The sequence below is a fragment of the Crocodylus porosus genome, unplaced genomic scaffold (assembly GCF_001723895.1).
Source record: "Crocodylus porosus isolate Cpor-Errol unplaced genomic scaffold, CroPor_comp1, whole genome shotgun sequence".
Taxonomy (NCBI): Eukaryota; Metazoa; Chordata; order Crocodylia; family Crocodylidae; genus Crocodylus; species Crocodylus porosus.
The window spans coordinates 33,005,063-33,022,271 of NW_017728912.1; the positions used below are offsets into that span (position 1 = coordinate 33,005,063).

A 17,209-nucleotide genomic window follows, 5' to 3' on the forward strand; every position below is an offset into this window, starting at 1 on the left:
CTATATCAAAGAGCAATACATGTCCTCAAAGATCAGTATGGGGTTAGAGGAGGGGCAAACTGAGGCGCTCTGGGTTAGAATGCAAGGGGGTTGTGGAGAAAGGGACTTGACAGTGGGCGTATCACTGGAAGGTGTTGTAAGGCTTCGGCCTTCTCTTGCTAGGCACCTTGCCCCCAAGCGACATTAGGGTGAAGTTCAAGCTCGGATGCCGCCTGGGTGATATGGGTGCTGCCCTTACTCGCCTGCCACGACTTCAATGTTCTTGTTGGGGAGGCAGCTTCCTTCAGGTAGCCCCCCAAGGATGAAGACACCTCAATCCCTTTTCTTGCTTTGTGGGGCTCCAAACCTCCCCTTTACCCCACCCTTACCACATCCACGGCCAGGATGGATACTACCCTCTACAGGCATCCCCATGGACGACTTTCCCTCTTCACACAGCTCACCTGCCTTCAAGTAGGTCAAGGCTTCCTGGCAATCTTCCTCCTCATGCCAGCATCTCTAGGTCAATGTCCTCTCCTCCCTTCACCAGAGTCTCTGGGTCAGCGTCCTCTCCTCCCTCTGCCAGCATCTCTAGGTCGGCATCCTCTTCTTTCTCTGTCAGTGGCTCCAGATCAGCATCCTGTCCTCCCATCCTTCGGCGCCCCCTAGCTGTTTTCCTGGCTCCTATCTGAGCAGCCCACAGTTTCTGGAGGCTCTGCCCACATCCTTTGCCAATCCGCAACTGTAGGCAGCTCCGGAATCGCGGGGCTGCCACCCACGGTTCCTCCCAGCGGCCGCTCTTCAAGGATCCCTATGGTGAGTACCAGGGTGCATGGGGTGGGGGTCCGGGACCCCTTAGAGGGGCTTTCACTGCTCCTCTCACAGAGCTTCCACTACAGACTGCCTCACCAGGGGAATGAGCTGGACCTGGAATTCTCAAGTCACCTCACGGAGTCTGTAAAGTCGAGGGATGTGGTTGTTATGGGTGACCTAAACTACCCAGACGTCTGCTGAGAGGAGCAGTCAGCCAGGTCCGACTGCTCACGTAGGTTCCTAGCCAGGATACAGGACCTCCACCGAACCCAGGAGGTGCATAGTCCCACCAGGGGAAATGCCTTTTTGGACTTGGTCCTTGCCACAGGCAACAACCTTGTGAGGGGTCTGCGGGTACTTGCAAACCTGGATGACAGTGATCATCGCCTGCTGGAATTTACTATCCAGTGCAGGGTGGTGAAAGCAAGCAGGAAGGCAAAAGTCCTTGACTTCAGGAGAGCCGACTTCAATGAGCTAAGAAGATTAGTAGAAGAGGCATTGGGGTCTCGGAGCTTCAATGAGATGGGAGTCCAAGACGGATGGTTCCTCCTCAAAGAGATGATCCTCCAAGCTCAAAGGGAGTCAGTCCCAATGTGTACCAAGAGCGACAGGAGTGCTAAAAAGCCCCCATGGCTCAGCAAATGCATGCAGAAATGCCTGAGGGCAAAAAAGGGGGTGTACAAACAGTGGAAGCAAGGAGCTATCACCAAGGAGGATTGCAGTTCCATTGCTTGTGACTGCAGAGGGGCTGTTAGGAAGGCCAAGGCAGAGATGGAGCTAGGGCTAGTGACCAGAATTAGTGATAACAAAAAGTCCTTTTTCAAACATATAGGGAGTAAGAAGACAGCACCGGGTAACATGGGGCCCCTACCGGACAGGCTTGGCAATCTGGTGATTGTAGCAAAGGAAAATGCTGGCCTCTTTAACGAATTCTTTGCCTCCATATTCCAGAACAGGGACCGGGACATTTCCCCCACTAGGATTACAGACAGACCCAGGGGAGGCACCGCCATGCCTAGGGTCAGGGATGACCTAGTTAGGGAAATTTGGGAGGGGCTGGACGTGTTTAAATCAGCAGTTCCAGATGCTCTTCACCTGAGGGCGCTGAGGGAATTGGCAAGGGTCATAGCGGGGCCTCTGGCACGGCTTTATGAGTGCTTGTGGGGCTCTGGCCTGGTACCAGAGGATTGAAAAAGGGCCAATGTGGTTCCCATTTACAAGAAGGGGAGAAAGGAGGACCCTGACAATTGGGAAGACCTTTGAGAAAATTATCAAGAAGCACATCTGCAAGGGCCCAGGAGAGGAGGTAATGCTCAGGGGCAACCAACATGGGTTAATTAAGGGCAGATCCTGCCTGACTAACCTGGTTTCCTTTTATGACCAGGTCACCAAGTCCTTGGATGCGGGTGTTGAGGTGGATGTCATCTACCTGGACTTCCAAGAAGGCCTTTGACACTGTTTTTCACCCCATTCTCATAAAAAAAACTAGGCAACTGTGGCATTGATGCCTACACAGTCAGATGGGTGGCAAATTGGCTAGATGGTCGCACCCAGAGAGTGAGTGACACCACAAACTGGGAAAAACTAGCCCCAGACAGAACTACATAGTGATGCCTTATGAGAGAAGGTACATCTTACTTTGAGGAAAACCACCTGGTCCTGGAGTAGAAAAATGGAAGGAAAGGAAACGAGACCAAGAAATCTGTGGTCTGACCTTCCCTTTAACCATCAACTGTGGTGTTTCCCAGAGAGTCTGCAGCTCTAGGATTGACTTTCTTAGTCATCAATGGACTCATTTACAACCCTTTACTTGACCAGTGGGAGTGACCATCCTTAATTGTGAGGGATCACTGCCATTGACAACATGAGGTGAACGCAGCCCCATGTCTCCTGGGGGCAAGCTACTCTTCCATAGTTGCGCAACAACACCCACATTCAGTGCATCTGGTCAAGCGCATGGACATGACAGGAGACCTGGTCTTACAGCACAATGTCAAATCTTCTCTAAACCCTCTTTTCACTTGTGAAATAATATATCTTCAAGCTGCTGCTACTCAGGAACTTTCCCATGAATAGGATCTTTATGTGATACGGTGTGCTGTTTGTACAACACTAAAACCTGCCATAAGAAAGTTCCTCTCTCTCTGACACTGACCTATAATGCTTTCTGCTCATGTCTTTCCATTGCTCCTTACAGTATTTTGCATAGTGCTCCGTGAGATCCTTGCCCCAAACTGAGATATCAGCCGTTATCATCTCAGCGTTTTGTAATCCTCTCTGGATACATTATAAATACTCTTTAAAATATATCAGTGAAAACTTAATTACCAAATAGCATTTGCTTCAATGTAAAAATGTCCAATTGTTGGCACTCATCTTGGAACCTGATTCCTTAGCTACTAGTTTCTAGATTCAATACAATTAAATTACATTTTTTCATATCCTTTTCTTCCTGCGTTTGAAGTAAAATTCTTGCCCATGGCCCTGTAGTCTCACACTGTAATTATAGTACTATTTTCCACTGTTCCCTCCAACCTTAGCAACTGCCTCCACCCATCCTTGTGACTCCACTCCAGTTTTCCATGCTCTTCACTGGCTCCTTCAAGCATCTTGTATCTTCACAGATCCATTCTTTCCCATATATCGTCTCACATTTCAGGCTGACTCCCATATTCTTCTCTTCTGACCTAAAATGTTCATTTGCTTGCTTCTCCCTCACTTCTCCCTGGCACACCCCATTGCTTTCTTTTTCACACAGCTCCTTTTATACATGGAATGCAGTCCTGGCACCAAGTTTCACTCCAAACCAGCTTCTGCAATGGTACCTTTAAGAAGTCAGCAAGCCAAAGAAGGGGTTAGAGGTCAGGCTGACCTTAAGGGAAGCCAATACCATTGAAATATGAGAGAACAATGGCCTAGTGATTCACAACCATTCTGCTGTGCTTTTCTGTTTTAACCTCCCCCAATCCTAGATTCTCTCTTTTCATTTGTTATGGCCATAAGCATTTTATGCTTTGTTAGAAAAAGGCTTTTGTAAATCTTGGAGACAAGCCAGGGTAGGGGCTTATGTTGCATTTAAGAAGCTAGATGTAATGGCGGTTCCTACTATGGCTATGGTCTAAGTTATATGCTGCATATACTGTGGACAGAATGCATGCTTGGTGTGGTGGTATCCTTGCAGGGGCCAATAAATCTGGTGCTCAGCCTCACTGCAGAACACTGACCTACAGATTATGATTGCACTCCTTCTGGTGGTACCTATATACAACTGAAGTTGACAACCATTCTAGCTCAAGGCTGTTCTAGGTGCTGCAACTCCAGGGTTGATCCCCAGTGGGCACGTCTACACATTCATTAATGTGCAGTAGTTAGTGTGCATTTAGTTTAGTACTTGGTTAATGAAGTACTAACTAAATGTGAGGCAACTACTTACTGTGCAGTAGCACAGGCACAGTTTTTTTCTGACACTTATTGTGCAGTAGCCTAATAACACTGTGCAGTAGCACATTCACATGGTTTTTGACTGGCATGCTACTGTGCAGTGTTATTAGGCTATTGCACAGTAAGTGTCTTCACATTCCCAGTGATGACTGAGAGATCTGCCTGTCCATCTATTAGTCTGTGCAGGCTAAGGTTTGTCACCCCATTTTTGACTGAGCAACAGGATCTTTCATCTATATCCACATTTCTAGCTTTCTGAACTCAACTCACTGAAGGGGAAGCTAGGTACAGTACAGTCGCAATTTACACATATTTAACTTACGCGAATTCCTGCTGGGGCTGGCCACCAGGTACCAGCCAGGAAATGGCGCATAGTGTGGCGCTGCACGGCGCCATGTGGTATTGCCTGCATGCGCCAGCATGGCTGGGAGGCTGGGGGGCTCACGCTCAGCTGGCCACCTTGTCCAGGCCCAGTGGCAGCTGCTTGGCGATTTCAGCTATACACAATTTCAAATTTCAACTGTACACGCTGATCTGGGAACATAATCCCCCAAGCAAGTTGCGATTGTACTGTACTGTCATGCACCTGACTCCACAAATATTAAAAGCCATCTTTTTTCCCCTCTACTCTTGACTCTGTGCATGTGAAACTGTGCATGAAGGATGCTCATACATTGCACAATTATACTGCATATATGAGAGTGGAACTGTATCTTCTGTGCCTGTTTAGAAGTGAAATCTGTGCTTGGGATATAATCACACACCTTTGGACTGTTCACATGATAAAAGCATGTGCTAGATACAAGGTTCTGGTATCCACAGGGTAACAGCACAAGTACTTTACTGGGAAAGAATTTGAGCTGGCTGAACATGTGGGGAGCTTTCTCCAGCAAGCAAGGAATTCCCAGGAGCTGGTTTAGGAGCCTGAAACTCAGTCCAGTTCCAGATTGCAGGCCAATACCCAGATTTTCATCTCATTAATAGAAAATGAAAAGATAGCCCAAGCTACTGAAGCAATGCCCATTTGCTTGAAAGGATGGCTTCAAGATTCTTCAGACTACCTGACTGAAATTAATAAAAAGAAGTATTTTTGGAAGTAAGGTCACTCCAGGTAATACAAGCCCCATTTCTGTACTTCTGCCTGGACAGGAATGGAATCTCTCCAGCAGTCAATTGGAAGCTATTGAGGTGAAAACACAAAAACATCATTGTGAAGTCATTTGGGTTTGTGACCTGCACAACAGAACCCACGGAAACGCAGTGATGAAGAGTCAAGAAACCTACCAGCATATACCCTCAGCTCTTCCTTTACCCACAGGCACAAACACCTTATCAGTACTGTACCTGCCATATACTACAAACTACATCACAACCTTAGTCCCACTCCTGATCATCCTTCTGTACACAATGCTTTCACTAAAGTACTTTCTCTTCTGCCCCATTCTATAAGCAGTTGCAGGAGCTGGTCATGTTAAAGATGACAGCTGGCAACAACCTGCAGGCAAAAGGGGAGATAAAAGGGTGGGGCTGAGATGCACACTGCCATTGTCTTAATGATATGCATGACTGGATGAAGAAGGGGAATACAAACTGCCAGGTAGCTTAGTTTTTCATGTGGAAGGCAGGTCAGGCACACAGCAGTATCTTCACAGCAGAGTTAGTGTGTCTTAATCCCCTGGGGAGAGGGATTATGCTTAGTGAGAGATGAAAGCTGGATGGGCAAGAGTGGACGCATATTGAATGCAAAAGAACCATGACAGACTGTCCTGGATATTTATAAGGTGTTAACACCAGTGCACACGAATGCCATAGCACTATGGCTCATGAGAGTGCCTTTCATAACAGATAGACATTAACTGCCCGTTGGCTCAGTGCCCTCCCCATTACACCAGGAGGTGACAGTCTTGGGTTACTGAAAGCATGGGTACTTGGCACCTTCAGACTCTGTGAGGGCACCGTAGACCTCCTGCCTCAAGCAGACCCTTCCTCACTTAGCAACAAAAGGGGGAGGTTCATGTCTAGGTTCTCAGTTGAGGATGAGGGCTACATAGCACAGCTCAGAAGTGAGGGAAGGGGAAGCAGGCTGGTACCCCCTCCCCACCCATAGCCTGTATTAACCAGCTGCCCACGGGGGAAACACCCAGTTTCCCCTTTCCCATTATGTCCCTTCCATCCATCAGAGTGAAGGCAGACTAGGAACTATGGCACTAGGTCCATGCTACCACACTAGTGTAAGGTTGTAGCAAAACCCCGTTTTTATTTTAAAATGCATTCACTCCCCTTCCCCAACCATTTCTGACTTTTTCTCTCCCTCTCTATTCCCTATAGATAAGTATAAGTGAGCTCAGACTTAGGATAAGCTTTAAACATTTTATTTTGGTAGCAAGTTTTTGGTTTTGGATATCCACTGTTTTATATTGTATAATTATTAAGTTTGTATTGATTCTTACTGTTGTATATTGCATTATCATTTTCATATTGATTATTGTTTCATATGGATATTGTATGGTTTAGGCCTTTGCTTGTAAGTGAACTAAAGTCATGTCAAGTTTCCATTTTATATGTCAGCCTCCATCTTGTGTCCTCCCATGTTGCAACAATACGATTCATCTTACCCCTCCCACGTAAATTGGTTCCCCAATGAATGAGAATGATTGGAAATGATTGAAATACAACGGTAGCAGGCCTCTACTAAATGGCCCATAATGACTGGGCCATCACCTCGCACTGATTTATCCAAGAACCACAGTTCCCCTTGGAAGCCCTAAAACTTGAAGTGGGATCTGCTGGGATGGACAGCAAATCTTGTTCCCCAGCTTAAGGGAGAGAGCTTTCACACTGCAGTAGCAGGCAGGAAACATGCCATCTCTGCACTGAGCAGTGGCACACTGTCCAGACAGCTAAGCCCCCCCAGACAATTCCAACCAGCATCAAAATGACATCATGATTTCTAAACAACAAGCCTCCTGTCTGTCTGACCTCTAAAGCCCTTTGCAGAAAGGCAAAGGAAAAAGCTTGGTTCTTTGCTCTCCCCCAGACACTTTGGTTTTGGATGATTCTGCTTACTTAAGCAAAGATATAGCCTGGGGAACTAGAATGAGGGTTGCTGAACAGGGAGAAAAAGTATTTGGAGCATGTCTAATATTGGTTACCCCTTTCATTCTGGGCTAGTTCCTATAGCCAATATTTTGCAACAGATCTGTTAAGCAGAAAACTAATTTATATTCTTAGTAATCTATTCCCAATGACCTCTACACCTCCAAGAGAAGAGCAGACCCAGTCCCCTCCTAACTGCAATACAGAGGTAAGGTGGGAAAACTAGTAAAGGGCCAGCCTCTCTCTGGAAAGGCCGCACAGAGAATGCAAAGCAAGGGAACTGGGAGCAGAGACCATGTGGGAAGCCGCATGCAAAACAGAAAGCTAAAAGGAGCAAAATCCATGAAGGCTGGGGAAGGTAGGTGCTGTGAGCAGATGCAGTTCTGTGCAGAGCTTGCAGGAAGTGGCAGAGCAGAGGAGCCTGAAGGTACTCAGGGCATCTTTACATGTACTCCAAGGTGGGGGTGGCAGAGCATTTTAATTAGGGCAGCTCTCAGGAGCCACTCAAATGCCCACAGCATCTTGTGTATTCAGAGTCCTGCACTTCAGAACAGTGGTGGATATACAATTGGTCCGATATCAGATCAGCACCGATACAAAGAAAATTTTCTTCAAAGTGGGCTGCTACTTGGTTGAGGTTGTAGTGCCACTGGAATCGTTTACCAGCATCTATTTTCTTAAGGTATGCTTTCAATGCATCTTTGTAATGTTTCTTCTGGCCATCATGAGATCTCTGGCTGTAACTCATCTGGGGGCAGAGCATTTGTTTTGGGAGACAAGTCAGGCCATCTGCCCACAATACCTGGTCTAGCAAAGTCAGTGCTCAAGTATCACTGACTCAATACTAGTAACACTGACTTCTATCTTCCCACTTGATGCAGAGAATTTTCCAGAAGCATCATTAGTGATACCTTTCCAGGCTCTGGAGATGAGCAGCATCTATAATGGCCAGACCAATAGCCAGTAGGGATCTGTAACAGTGAAATTAAGTTCTGCCTAATATAGCTGTAATAGCCTTACACGAGGCAAGCAGCAACATAATTCTATGAAGTAGGTCATGGGGAAGAATCCCCAACACCAAAATACACCTGGAATGCTTCCTCTTCTTTCAGTAATCTATTGAATAGAAAAAGGTACTTCAGATACACACTAGAGTGGAATCTAGTCAAAACCATTAAACACATTTTCAAACTAACTTCTGAATATTTTCACTGAAAATGTCAGCTCTGGGTTTAAAATAAGGGATGCCAACTTGCCATGTGCTTCATTTTTATTAAACTCGAACTATAACTAAATCAAGCCCTCACTGGACCATTGGCCTTACAATATGTGAACAAAAGTAATTGTAACTAAATCTAGGAAGACAGCAGTGACTGACAAATGTTTACTGAGCCATAATCATAAAAACCTATACCACAATGATGTAGTGCATGTTATTTACCAGGTATTCCCAAGTGTTTCCAGAAGAACAGATACTTGGGATAGTAAAGGGAAAGCCAAGCAGCACAAAACAGTGACTGACCATGAAGTGTCGATCACGTGGAATGGGTTCAACCAGCACTGAACTTTTATATAAGGAGTAGGGACCTACTGAATTCACTGTGGAAGTGGGGTGCGCTGTGGTTCCTTTAACCTTGCAGGTTCCCCTGCACCCTCCCCATCCCCCACTGATTGGTGGAGGGGCCCTGCTTGCAGCTTGCTCCTGATCAGTGAGGAGCAAAAACCATGGTTTTAATTATGGTGCCATTTTTGCCTCCTGCTGCTGATTAGCTGAGAGGCCCCAGATGGTCCTGCTGTTTACTGCTGATTGGCAGGGAGGCAAAAACAGTACCACGTTTAAAACCACTGTTTTAGCTTCCCTGCTGATCAGGAGGAAGCAGTGGGGCCCTCTGCTAATCAGCAGCAGGAATGGAGAGGGAGGGGGAGGCAAGGGGTGAGGTGCACACAGGGCAACATGCAAGATTAAAGGAGCTGCCACACACTCTACTTCTGCTGTAAATGCAGTAGGTCCCTAAGAAGGAGCAACTTTATTAGTTGTAAATTGATATATTTAAAGTGATAAAATAAAAAAGCTTCATATAAAGGAACAGCAAAAAATGTAAAAAGGACCACTGTTTTGATACAGCATCCTCAAAAAAGTTTTCCAATACACTGAAAGGAGGGGAAAAAGCTTGTTATCTGATGATTCTTATCTCTATTATGCAATTTAAAAAGGGGAGAATGCTTTATTTTTAGGTTTACTATACCTAGTTTCAAGTGTTTAGTAAAAAGTGAAAAAACCTCTAGATAATGGTAATTTTTAATATAGAAAAGCTGATTACAAATTGAGCTAGACACCATCAGTTTGTTTCCTGAAATCCTTGATTAGAGTGAACTTATTCTGTATACAGGAAGTTCATAAAGAAAAATTTTACGTTGGGGAAGGCAAATTAACTTTTTTTTTTGACTCTGGAATGATACAAATATTTATTGTCTTAGTTTTAAAAACAAATCACTAATTTAGGATCAATGTAATTAATGCTCTCAGTCAAAGCACGTACTGAACTAAACCAAATTAGACCTAGGCCTAATTAAAACACTAACCATTTGTGTGTCAGTAAAAAAAAAAAAAAAGTATTTATTAGGAAGGCCCAGCTTGTAAACAAATTAGTTCAAATTCCAAAAGCAGATTTTGACATAAAAGTTCACAGCTTCCACAACTGTTTGGCATATCTGTATACAAGTAATTGTAAGTATCTTTGGCCTTAACTTTTTTTTTTTTTTTTTTACAGAATATCCAGATGACAGAAAAAAGCATACTAAGCCATATTTCATATTAATTTCAATATTGCATTGCATTTTAAGTCACTCACACTCACTGAATTCCAGGTTTCTAAAAGAGATTAAATTGCTGTACTGTACTTCATTTTATTCTGGAATGAATAGAGCAGAAATAGGTAAAGCAGTACCTGGAAATACAAAAAATCCCAATGACTGAAAAGCCTACCTGTAAAATCCCCCAAGTAATAACGCCCCCACCCCTCTCCCCCCAGGAATTCTGTAACTATACAAATAAAAGTTTTATTTTTACTTAATACTTAGCTCTTCACCAAGGCCACTCAAAATTGAGGTGGAAACTGACACACATTTCTTAACACACACACACATCCCTCCTCCTCTCCAGACTTTTCCCTAAAGATTTTAAAACAATTAAAACCGTGAATAATGCCTCCATTTTGTCTAGATGAACAGAGGAGGTTATCTGCCTCTATCAACTGGCAAGGTAAATGATACCAATCTGGTCAACATTCTGTATCGTTCTTCTGTCAGTAGCCTATACATATGCAAATGTTGGTCAATATGTTAGACACTTACAATACAGCATGTGGGCTGGGGAAAGAAGAGCACAATGGGTAAACAAATCAGGTATTTTAGTTTGAATTAATTATTCTTCATAAACAAAATCTTAAAACCCTGCTTGGATCTTATATACGGTAATCAACCTTACCTTTAAAAAAGACACCAGATAATTTTTTTTTTAAAACACCATCAGTATCAAAAGTCATATACGCAAATGTTAAAGAACAAGAGTTCACATCCCCTTTATTTTAAACAAAGAAAGCTATTTAAGGTGCTCACACATTTTGCTCTGAAGATCTGTTTTATCAAAATGGTCATTTAATCAGCTGTCTTTGCAGTCTAAATCTTCAACAGTGGTTCATTATGTAGCACTCTTTCACTGCTAGTTTCTAAGATGGGGCATCTGTGGAGCAGGGGCTCCCTCTACTGGAGCAGAGGAGGATACAGTCATTAGCTGCCCACCATGCATTCTCTCATTTGCACGCAGCTCACATCCATCCTGAAGCATTCGTATAGCTATCCGTGCAATATTCTTAGAGTCATCAAGTCCACTGTGAGGTCGCCCATCATAGTTCATTCCCAGCTTTTCAAGCATGATTGTCAGCTTGGTCTGGTTTCTGGGAACCTGATGAAGGAATTGAACCATATTATGAAATCTGATTTAAAACATCTGAATAGGAAAAACTCTTTCTTACTCTACGTAAATTCTAGTGACAGTTTGTATAATGCTGCTTGACACTTCCATTCACCTTGGCTCATGTATCAAAGCACTTCGCAAACAATCAGTTTTCAGAACAGCCCTATTATTAAGGCATATATTATCTATGTGTATCTACCATTAACAACACTTGTTTAAGTTCTGCCAATGTTGGCAACAGTGAGAATGAGTATAGAAGTTTCCACCAGGGTCAAAATGACATCTGAAATACCCTTCTCCTAGATTCCAGTAGCTGAACTGAATATGAAGGAATCCTTGAAGATATACATACAGATGTACGAAATGATGATTCAAGCTCTACTTAGACGGCAAGAGCTAAACCAGGGGTGGGCAAATGCGGCCCACAAGGCCATCCTATCCAGCCCGCAAGACCCCTAAACATTTACAAAATGAACAGTTATCTGCCCCTGACTGCCTGTCACGCGGCCCTTGATGGCTTGCCAAAACTCAGTAACTCCCCCCTCCACCCAAAATAATTGCCTGCCCCTGAGTTAGAATCTAAACTCAGCAGAACTTACAGCAGGCTCATCAGAACACAAAAGCATACTAAGATCCAATGTCTGAGTTTGGTACTCCCAATTTTAATTCTAGCTCAGAGTGACTTGTGCAGCTTTCTCTTTCACCTCATTTTCCCCATGATCCTCAGTCTTAAAACAAATAAGGATACTTATCTACAACATGAGAATTGTGAGAATAAGCTCTTTAGTGTAGTGTTGAAGATGTAAAGCAATGATTGCAACAGCATTACTAAATCTAGACAGCCTACCTAGAGGAACTAGTTCTAGTGCACACAAATCTAAACAATTACTTAAAACTGGAATTGTGAAAATATGTTCAGAGATTTTTAAGTAGGAGACCAGAAGTTAAGCTCTTAAATCTATATTTAAGCAGTGAAATAGGTAGAAAAATTTTCAAGAATTAAATGGGATTTCAGGACACTAAGCATGTTCAAAAGTTAATTAAACAACAGAAACTGGAAGGTCATGGCATAATATAATAAGACTTTGTGCAAGACTCATATATATTATTTTTATTTAGACTCAATTTTCCCAGAAAAACAAACAAATCTCCATACAAACCTTGTAGAAGTTGCCATATGATTTGCGGATATTGATCCATTTTTTGGCAAAAGAGGGATATTTGATATGGCTAATACGACACTGGATATTTAGGAATTTACTCATATCCCAAGATCTTTAAAGAAAAGATGGAAACAAAACTTTATCAAGGAATCTTAAGTGATAACACAGTAGAAATTATTCACAACAGACTAGACACAGAACATGCAGTACATGACTATGTATCTTTCCTTTGGGTACTGGTAGAAAGGACCAATCTGGCGTAACACCCAATTACAACTGGTCAGGATTTTTTCAAACATCATTCAGCAGAGAAGAAAGCATCAGTTACAATGAAATTTGAATCAAGAAAATATCTCAAGCTCATGATGGACTTTCTGGTCAAAACCAGAAACACCGCACATATTCATGCCTTAAAACAGTGGTGGCCAGGATATTCATGTGGTTTCCCAATTTAAGTCCCTACTCTGTAACAGACTCTTCTGTGGTATATGTGAGTAAGGTATCTTTTCGGGGTCAGGAAGAGAGCAGTGAAGTTGAGCTACTTGATGTAATTAGTTCTAGGTATTAGAAACATGGGACTAGAAGGGACCTCTTAGGCCATTAATCCCTTGTGTTCTCAAGCAAACATTTATCCGAAGAGTCCTAAAAATCATCCAACTTCATCCACTGCAAACCACATAGCAAATTACAAAGCCGAAAGCACCCTACCTCATACCATAGGTTAAAAAAAAAAAAAAGACAAAAACCCCAAAATCCCAGAAATGACTGGCAATGCTTTGCAACTACAATGGCACAAAAATCATTAGTTATACACTTCCAGAGTGCCAGGAACAGGACCAAGCCTCATGCTATAGAAAAAAGTAGCCCACCCTCACTTTCCCCATGTTTTTACTTTTAGGCACTCATCTAAAAAGTTAGTAAAGACATGGCAGCAGGTACTCCTATCACTTAATTCTGAAATCAACTGCACTTAAAAGCTCAAGATCTCTTTTTTCTCCCAAACCAAGAATAAGGGTATTGACTCAGGTTTGGCAGCTAAGTTCAAATTCAAAAACTTGTATCCTGCCTTTGTAATGCACACTTTACATTTAATGTGTGGAACAATATCCACTGTTCTGAACTGTTCAAGAACTGGCACTGACTTCCATACTAAAAGCAACCACATTTCATTGATGACCAAAGTGATTTTTATTTCTAAAGTCTGTACTTTGTAATTTATCTTAAACTCTTTAAGATTATTAGATGTAAAGGACTGTGGTAAATATTTATGTCATTATATCATACATCTCTAAACTAACAGTGGGCATCTCTAAATTAATGATGGTAGCTGCCTGGGAGGGTAACAAACAGGACATAGATCATACTAGATGTACCCAGTTCTACCCTCTAAAGCATCTACTGCTGCCACTGTCAAAGCCACAATAGTGGGCTAAGTGGATCAATGGTCTGACCCACTATGGCACTTCTTATGCTTTTATGTGCCTGAGGGTAGTAGCATGTCCTGCCCGTTTTACTTCCACTCACCATCACACACAAAATGCCAGAAATGAGCCACAGGGTGAGAGTCAGCCCCTGCCCCCAAGACCTCATGCTCTAAAGAGATGGGACCAAAGGGAAGGAACTTCCCAAGGACATGCAGCTAGTTACTAACAAAGCCCAAACTGGCACCAGGACTCCCAGGTTTCAGGCTAGTATCCAGGCAGTAGCATACCATGCAGCTCAACCCACACTGGCTCTACCTGAGCATGTTGCAATGGCTTTGTGAAGCCCCAAACTTTACACTTCAGCAGAGGGTAAGTTCACTAACCCCTACAGTCAGATTGTTTTCCAAAGGCTTCTAGATATATGTTCAGGTACACCCCCAGGCAGTTATGGTACCTCAGGCTCTCTGCTTTTGTATGTGCCGAACTGGAGTGTGTGGACAATATGGTTTCTCCACAGCACTCCCTGAGCAGCATGGAGGCAATGTAGGTGTGTCCTTTAAAAAAAAGTAGTTTTCATTACGTTTCTATTCCTGTCTTCATACACTTAATAATTTATAAGCCATTCACCTTGTACCCTGAAATTTTTACTTCAGCCTAAAGATGGAGTTTCTTGGAGTAAACTGCACCCACCTGGAAGTGGTGGGTCAGATAAAACATGCTTTTTACATGGTGAACATGGTAGAAATGGCTAACAAAATATTATTTTTAATGGCTACAACAAATACTTGAAGCTTTAGTTTTGGCATGAACAGTCTTCAGTGAAGATGAGTATATTTTCTTGGTTTGGACATGTATATTAAAAAAACAACAACTAGAAAAAAATCATAGCTGAGCCAGACACTGTTATCTGCATGCAGTAAGACATTACAGACAAACTAAATCCCGTCCCTTTGTGACATCACTGTATGTTCTTTCCAGCTGGCATGCAGGGCTGACTGGGTTGGGAGAGGGAGTGATCCCAGCAGTTTATTTTTAAAAGGAAGGTAATATCCTACTTAATCATAGGTTGTTGGGGGGGAGGTTTTGAGGGGAAGAATAGTTCGTAGGCAGGGAAATTTTTGCAGATGTCAAAAGGGATCACTGCATTCTTGAATTCTTTGTTTTCATTTAACATCTCCACTCACCACCCCAAACCAAAGATAATAAAAATCATTTTCCTTCTGGAACAATATAATAACCAGAATTATAAACTGCTGTCTTGTTAAACCAGCCTAGCAGAAGTTTTACTCCAGACAAACAAAAGAACAAAAATGAGCAGTCTTTTTGGACACCATTCACTTCAATAAAATAATTCTGAAATAATTGGGGTCACACAAAGATTAACAGTTAAAATTGCCTGTGCTGCTTAATTCTCTCTCATTTAAAACAAAAAGCAATGCAAAGACATTTACACATTAATAGTTCAGTTAATAAAAAATGAAAATTGACCAGGGCAATTAACTGATGTACATTATGGAAGAGAAACAAGCTTATAATTGTACCTTTTGGCCCTATGGTGAGTCTATAAAATGAAAAATTACAATTCCGGGAACACTATTATATTGCCCATGCACAATTATCTAGGTACTCAAGACCATCTAAGCACATCACATTTATAAATGGATTTTGTGATCCTAACACCCTTGTGAAGAAAACAGAACCATGCCTATTTTAGAAAAAGGAATCCAAGAGGCACGGTCAGTTAAGTGACTGGTCCAAAAGTCAGACAAAACAGTCTGGCTAAGCCATGAACTGAATGTGCATGTCCCAAGGCCAAATCCAAAGGTCTAGCCACTCTTCCTCTCATCCTTCTTCTCAAGCACTTCTAAGCACTTCGTATTACTTGTTTCTGCTTAAATATGCCACACACATTAACAGCAGCGGAAACTGGAAAATACCTAAAACTTGACTATGCAAACTAGTGTTAGACTGGTGTTGCAAACTCAGTTTTCATGTTTTCTTGACTCTGAATACAACCATAAAAATGTCCATGCGGTGTGGTTTTTTTTCTATTATTCTTTCATTTAAGAAAAAGCAATGCAAAAGCAATTCTTTCATTTAAGAAAAATCAAGAATCAGAGAGGCATATAAACACTGACACTGCATGGAAACAATGAAAGGGTGTGTGGGGAAGGGTGGGGGGGCTATTGCATTGTTTGTTCTAATTTTTTAACTGAAATTCATTTTAATTGCATTTCCTTCAAGGGGAAGAAGATGAGTAGGTTTTAGGAACAGCTGGAACCCCCACGTGAGAGACAGATACAGGCTTGGGAGAGACAGTAAGGGCTGGGGGTGGGGGGAGGAGAACTCCCCTAAGCATGAGGGGAATAGGAGTGGGTAGGGTTGAGAAGGAATATGGGGAAATATGGGTTCTTTTGTGGTGAACCAGCATTGGGAAGTAAGGTTTGGTTGAGAAGAGGTGCACTCTCTTTCGTCAGATGCAGAGGAGCATGAGGGGTGAGGGTGGGCAAGATTGGATTTGATTGTGAGGTTTGGGGGCAGAAAGGGTACAGTTCTGTTTTACTATCTTATTTTAATATTTTGTTTTGCTTCTGTAATTTGTTTAGTTTGTAGAGGGTTTGTTTTGTTTTTGTCTTTTATTATAAGCCACTATGAGCCTTTTTTGGGAAGGATGGCAGATTGATCAATCAATCAAATGTTTGCTAGGTTTGATTTGGGTCCATATAAACCCATAACAGAATGCTGAAAGAGAAGCAGTGCCACCTAGTGGATTCAATTTCATTTTCCCAACAGTAACAAAGCAAGAAAATAACATGGTTTGACCTTTTTTGTGGTGTCATTTTGGATATGCTTGTTCTTAGGGTTAATTTTAAAATGTTTTGCAGTTTTAAAGTTCATTTAAATATTACAAGATAAAATGTGCGTCCTTTCCAAGTCATACCCATCAGTCAGTATGGAATAGCTATATTTAGTCCCCAGTTCTTTCTGTCTCATCCATTCTACAGCATTTTGTAGGACTTGAGGAAAGGCATCAGCTTCATCTACGAGGTCCTGAGAACACACAAAACCAGAAGTGAGGCAGGTTTTGTAAAGAAAATAAACCTGTGTTAGAAATATAAAATAACATATAGGGACTAATACTTATACATCACTTTCTTTCCAAGGACCTAAATACACAAAGTAGGCCTTAGAAAAAAAAATTATTTTCCAAATTTTGGAAACAAAGAAAGCCTAGGAGCTTGACTTTCATAGGCAAAGACCTACCAAATTCATTATTCTGTGATCTTCATGGAACCTGTAAATTTGGTAGGTCCCCT

General features: G+C 42.4%; 1 protein-coding gene across 2 annotated transcripts in view; it reads right to left on the minus strand.

Moving 5' to 3' along the window:
* Positions 1 to 9,616: 9,616 nt before the first annotated feature.
* ERI1 (exoribonuclease 1) overlaps positions 9,617 to 17,209 on the minus strand; it is a 17,681-nt gene continuing 10,088 nt past the window's right edge. For both annotated transcript variants that reach the window (XM_019534240.1, XM_019534242.1), the window contains exons 5-7: positions 16,834 to 16,943; positions 12,466 to 12,580; positions 9,617 to 11,293 (exon numbers count right to left, since the gene is read on the minus strand). In XM_019534240.1, coding sequence (XP_019389785.1) covers positions 11,051 to 11,293; positions 12,466 to 12,580; positions 16,834 to 16,943 — 468 coding nt within the window. In that variant the 3' untranslated portion in view covers positions 9,617 to 11,050. The remainder of the gene's footprint in view (positions 11,294 to 12,465; positions 12,581 to 16,833; positions 16,944 to 17,209) is intronic.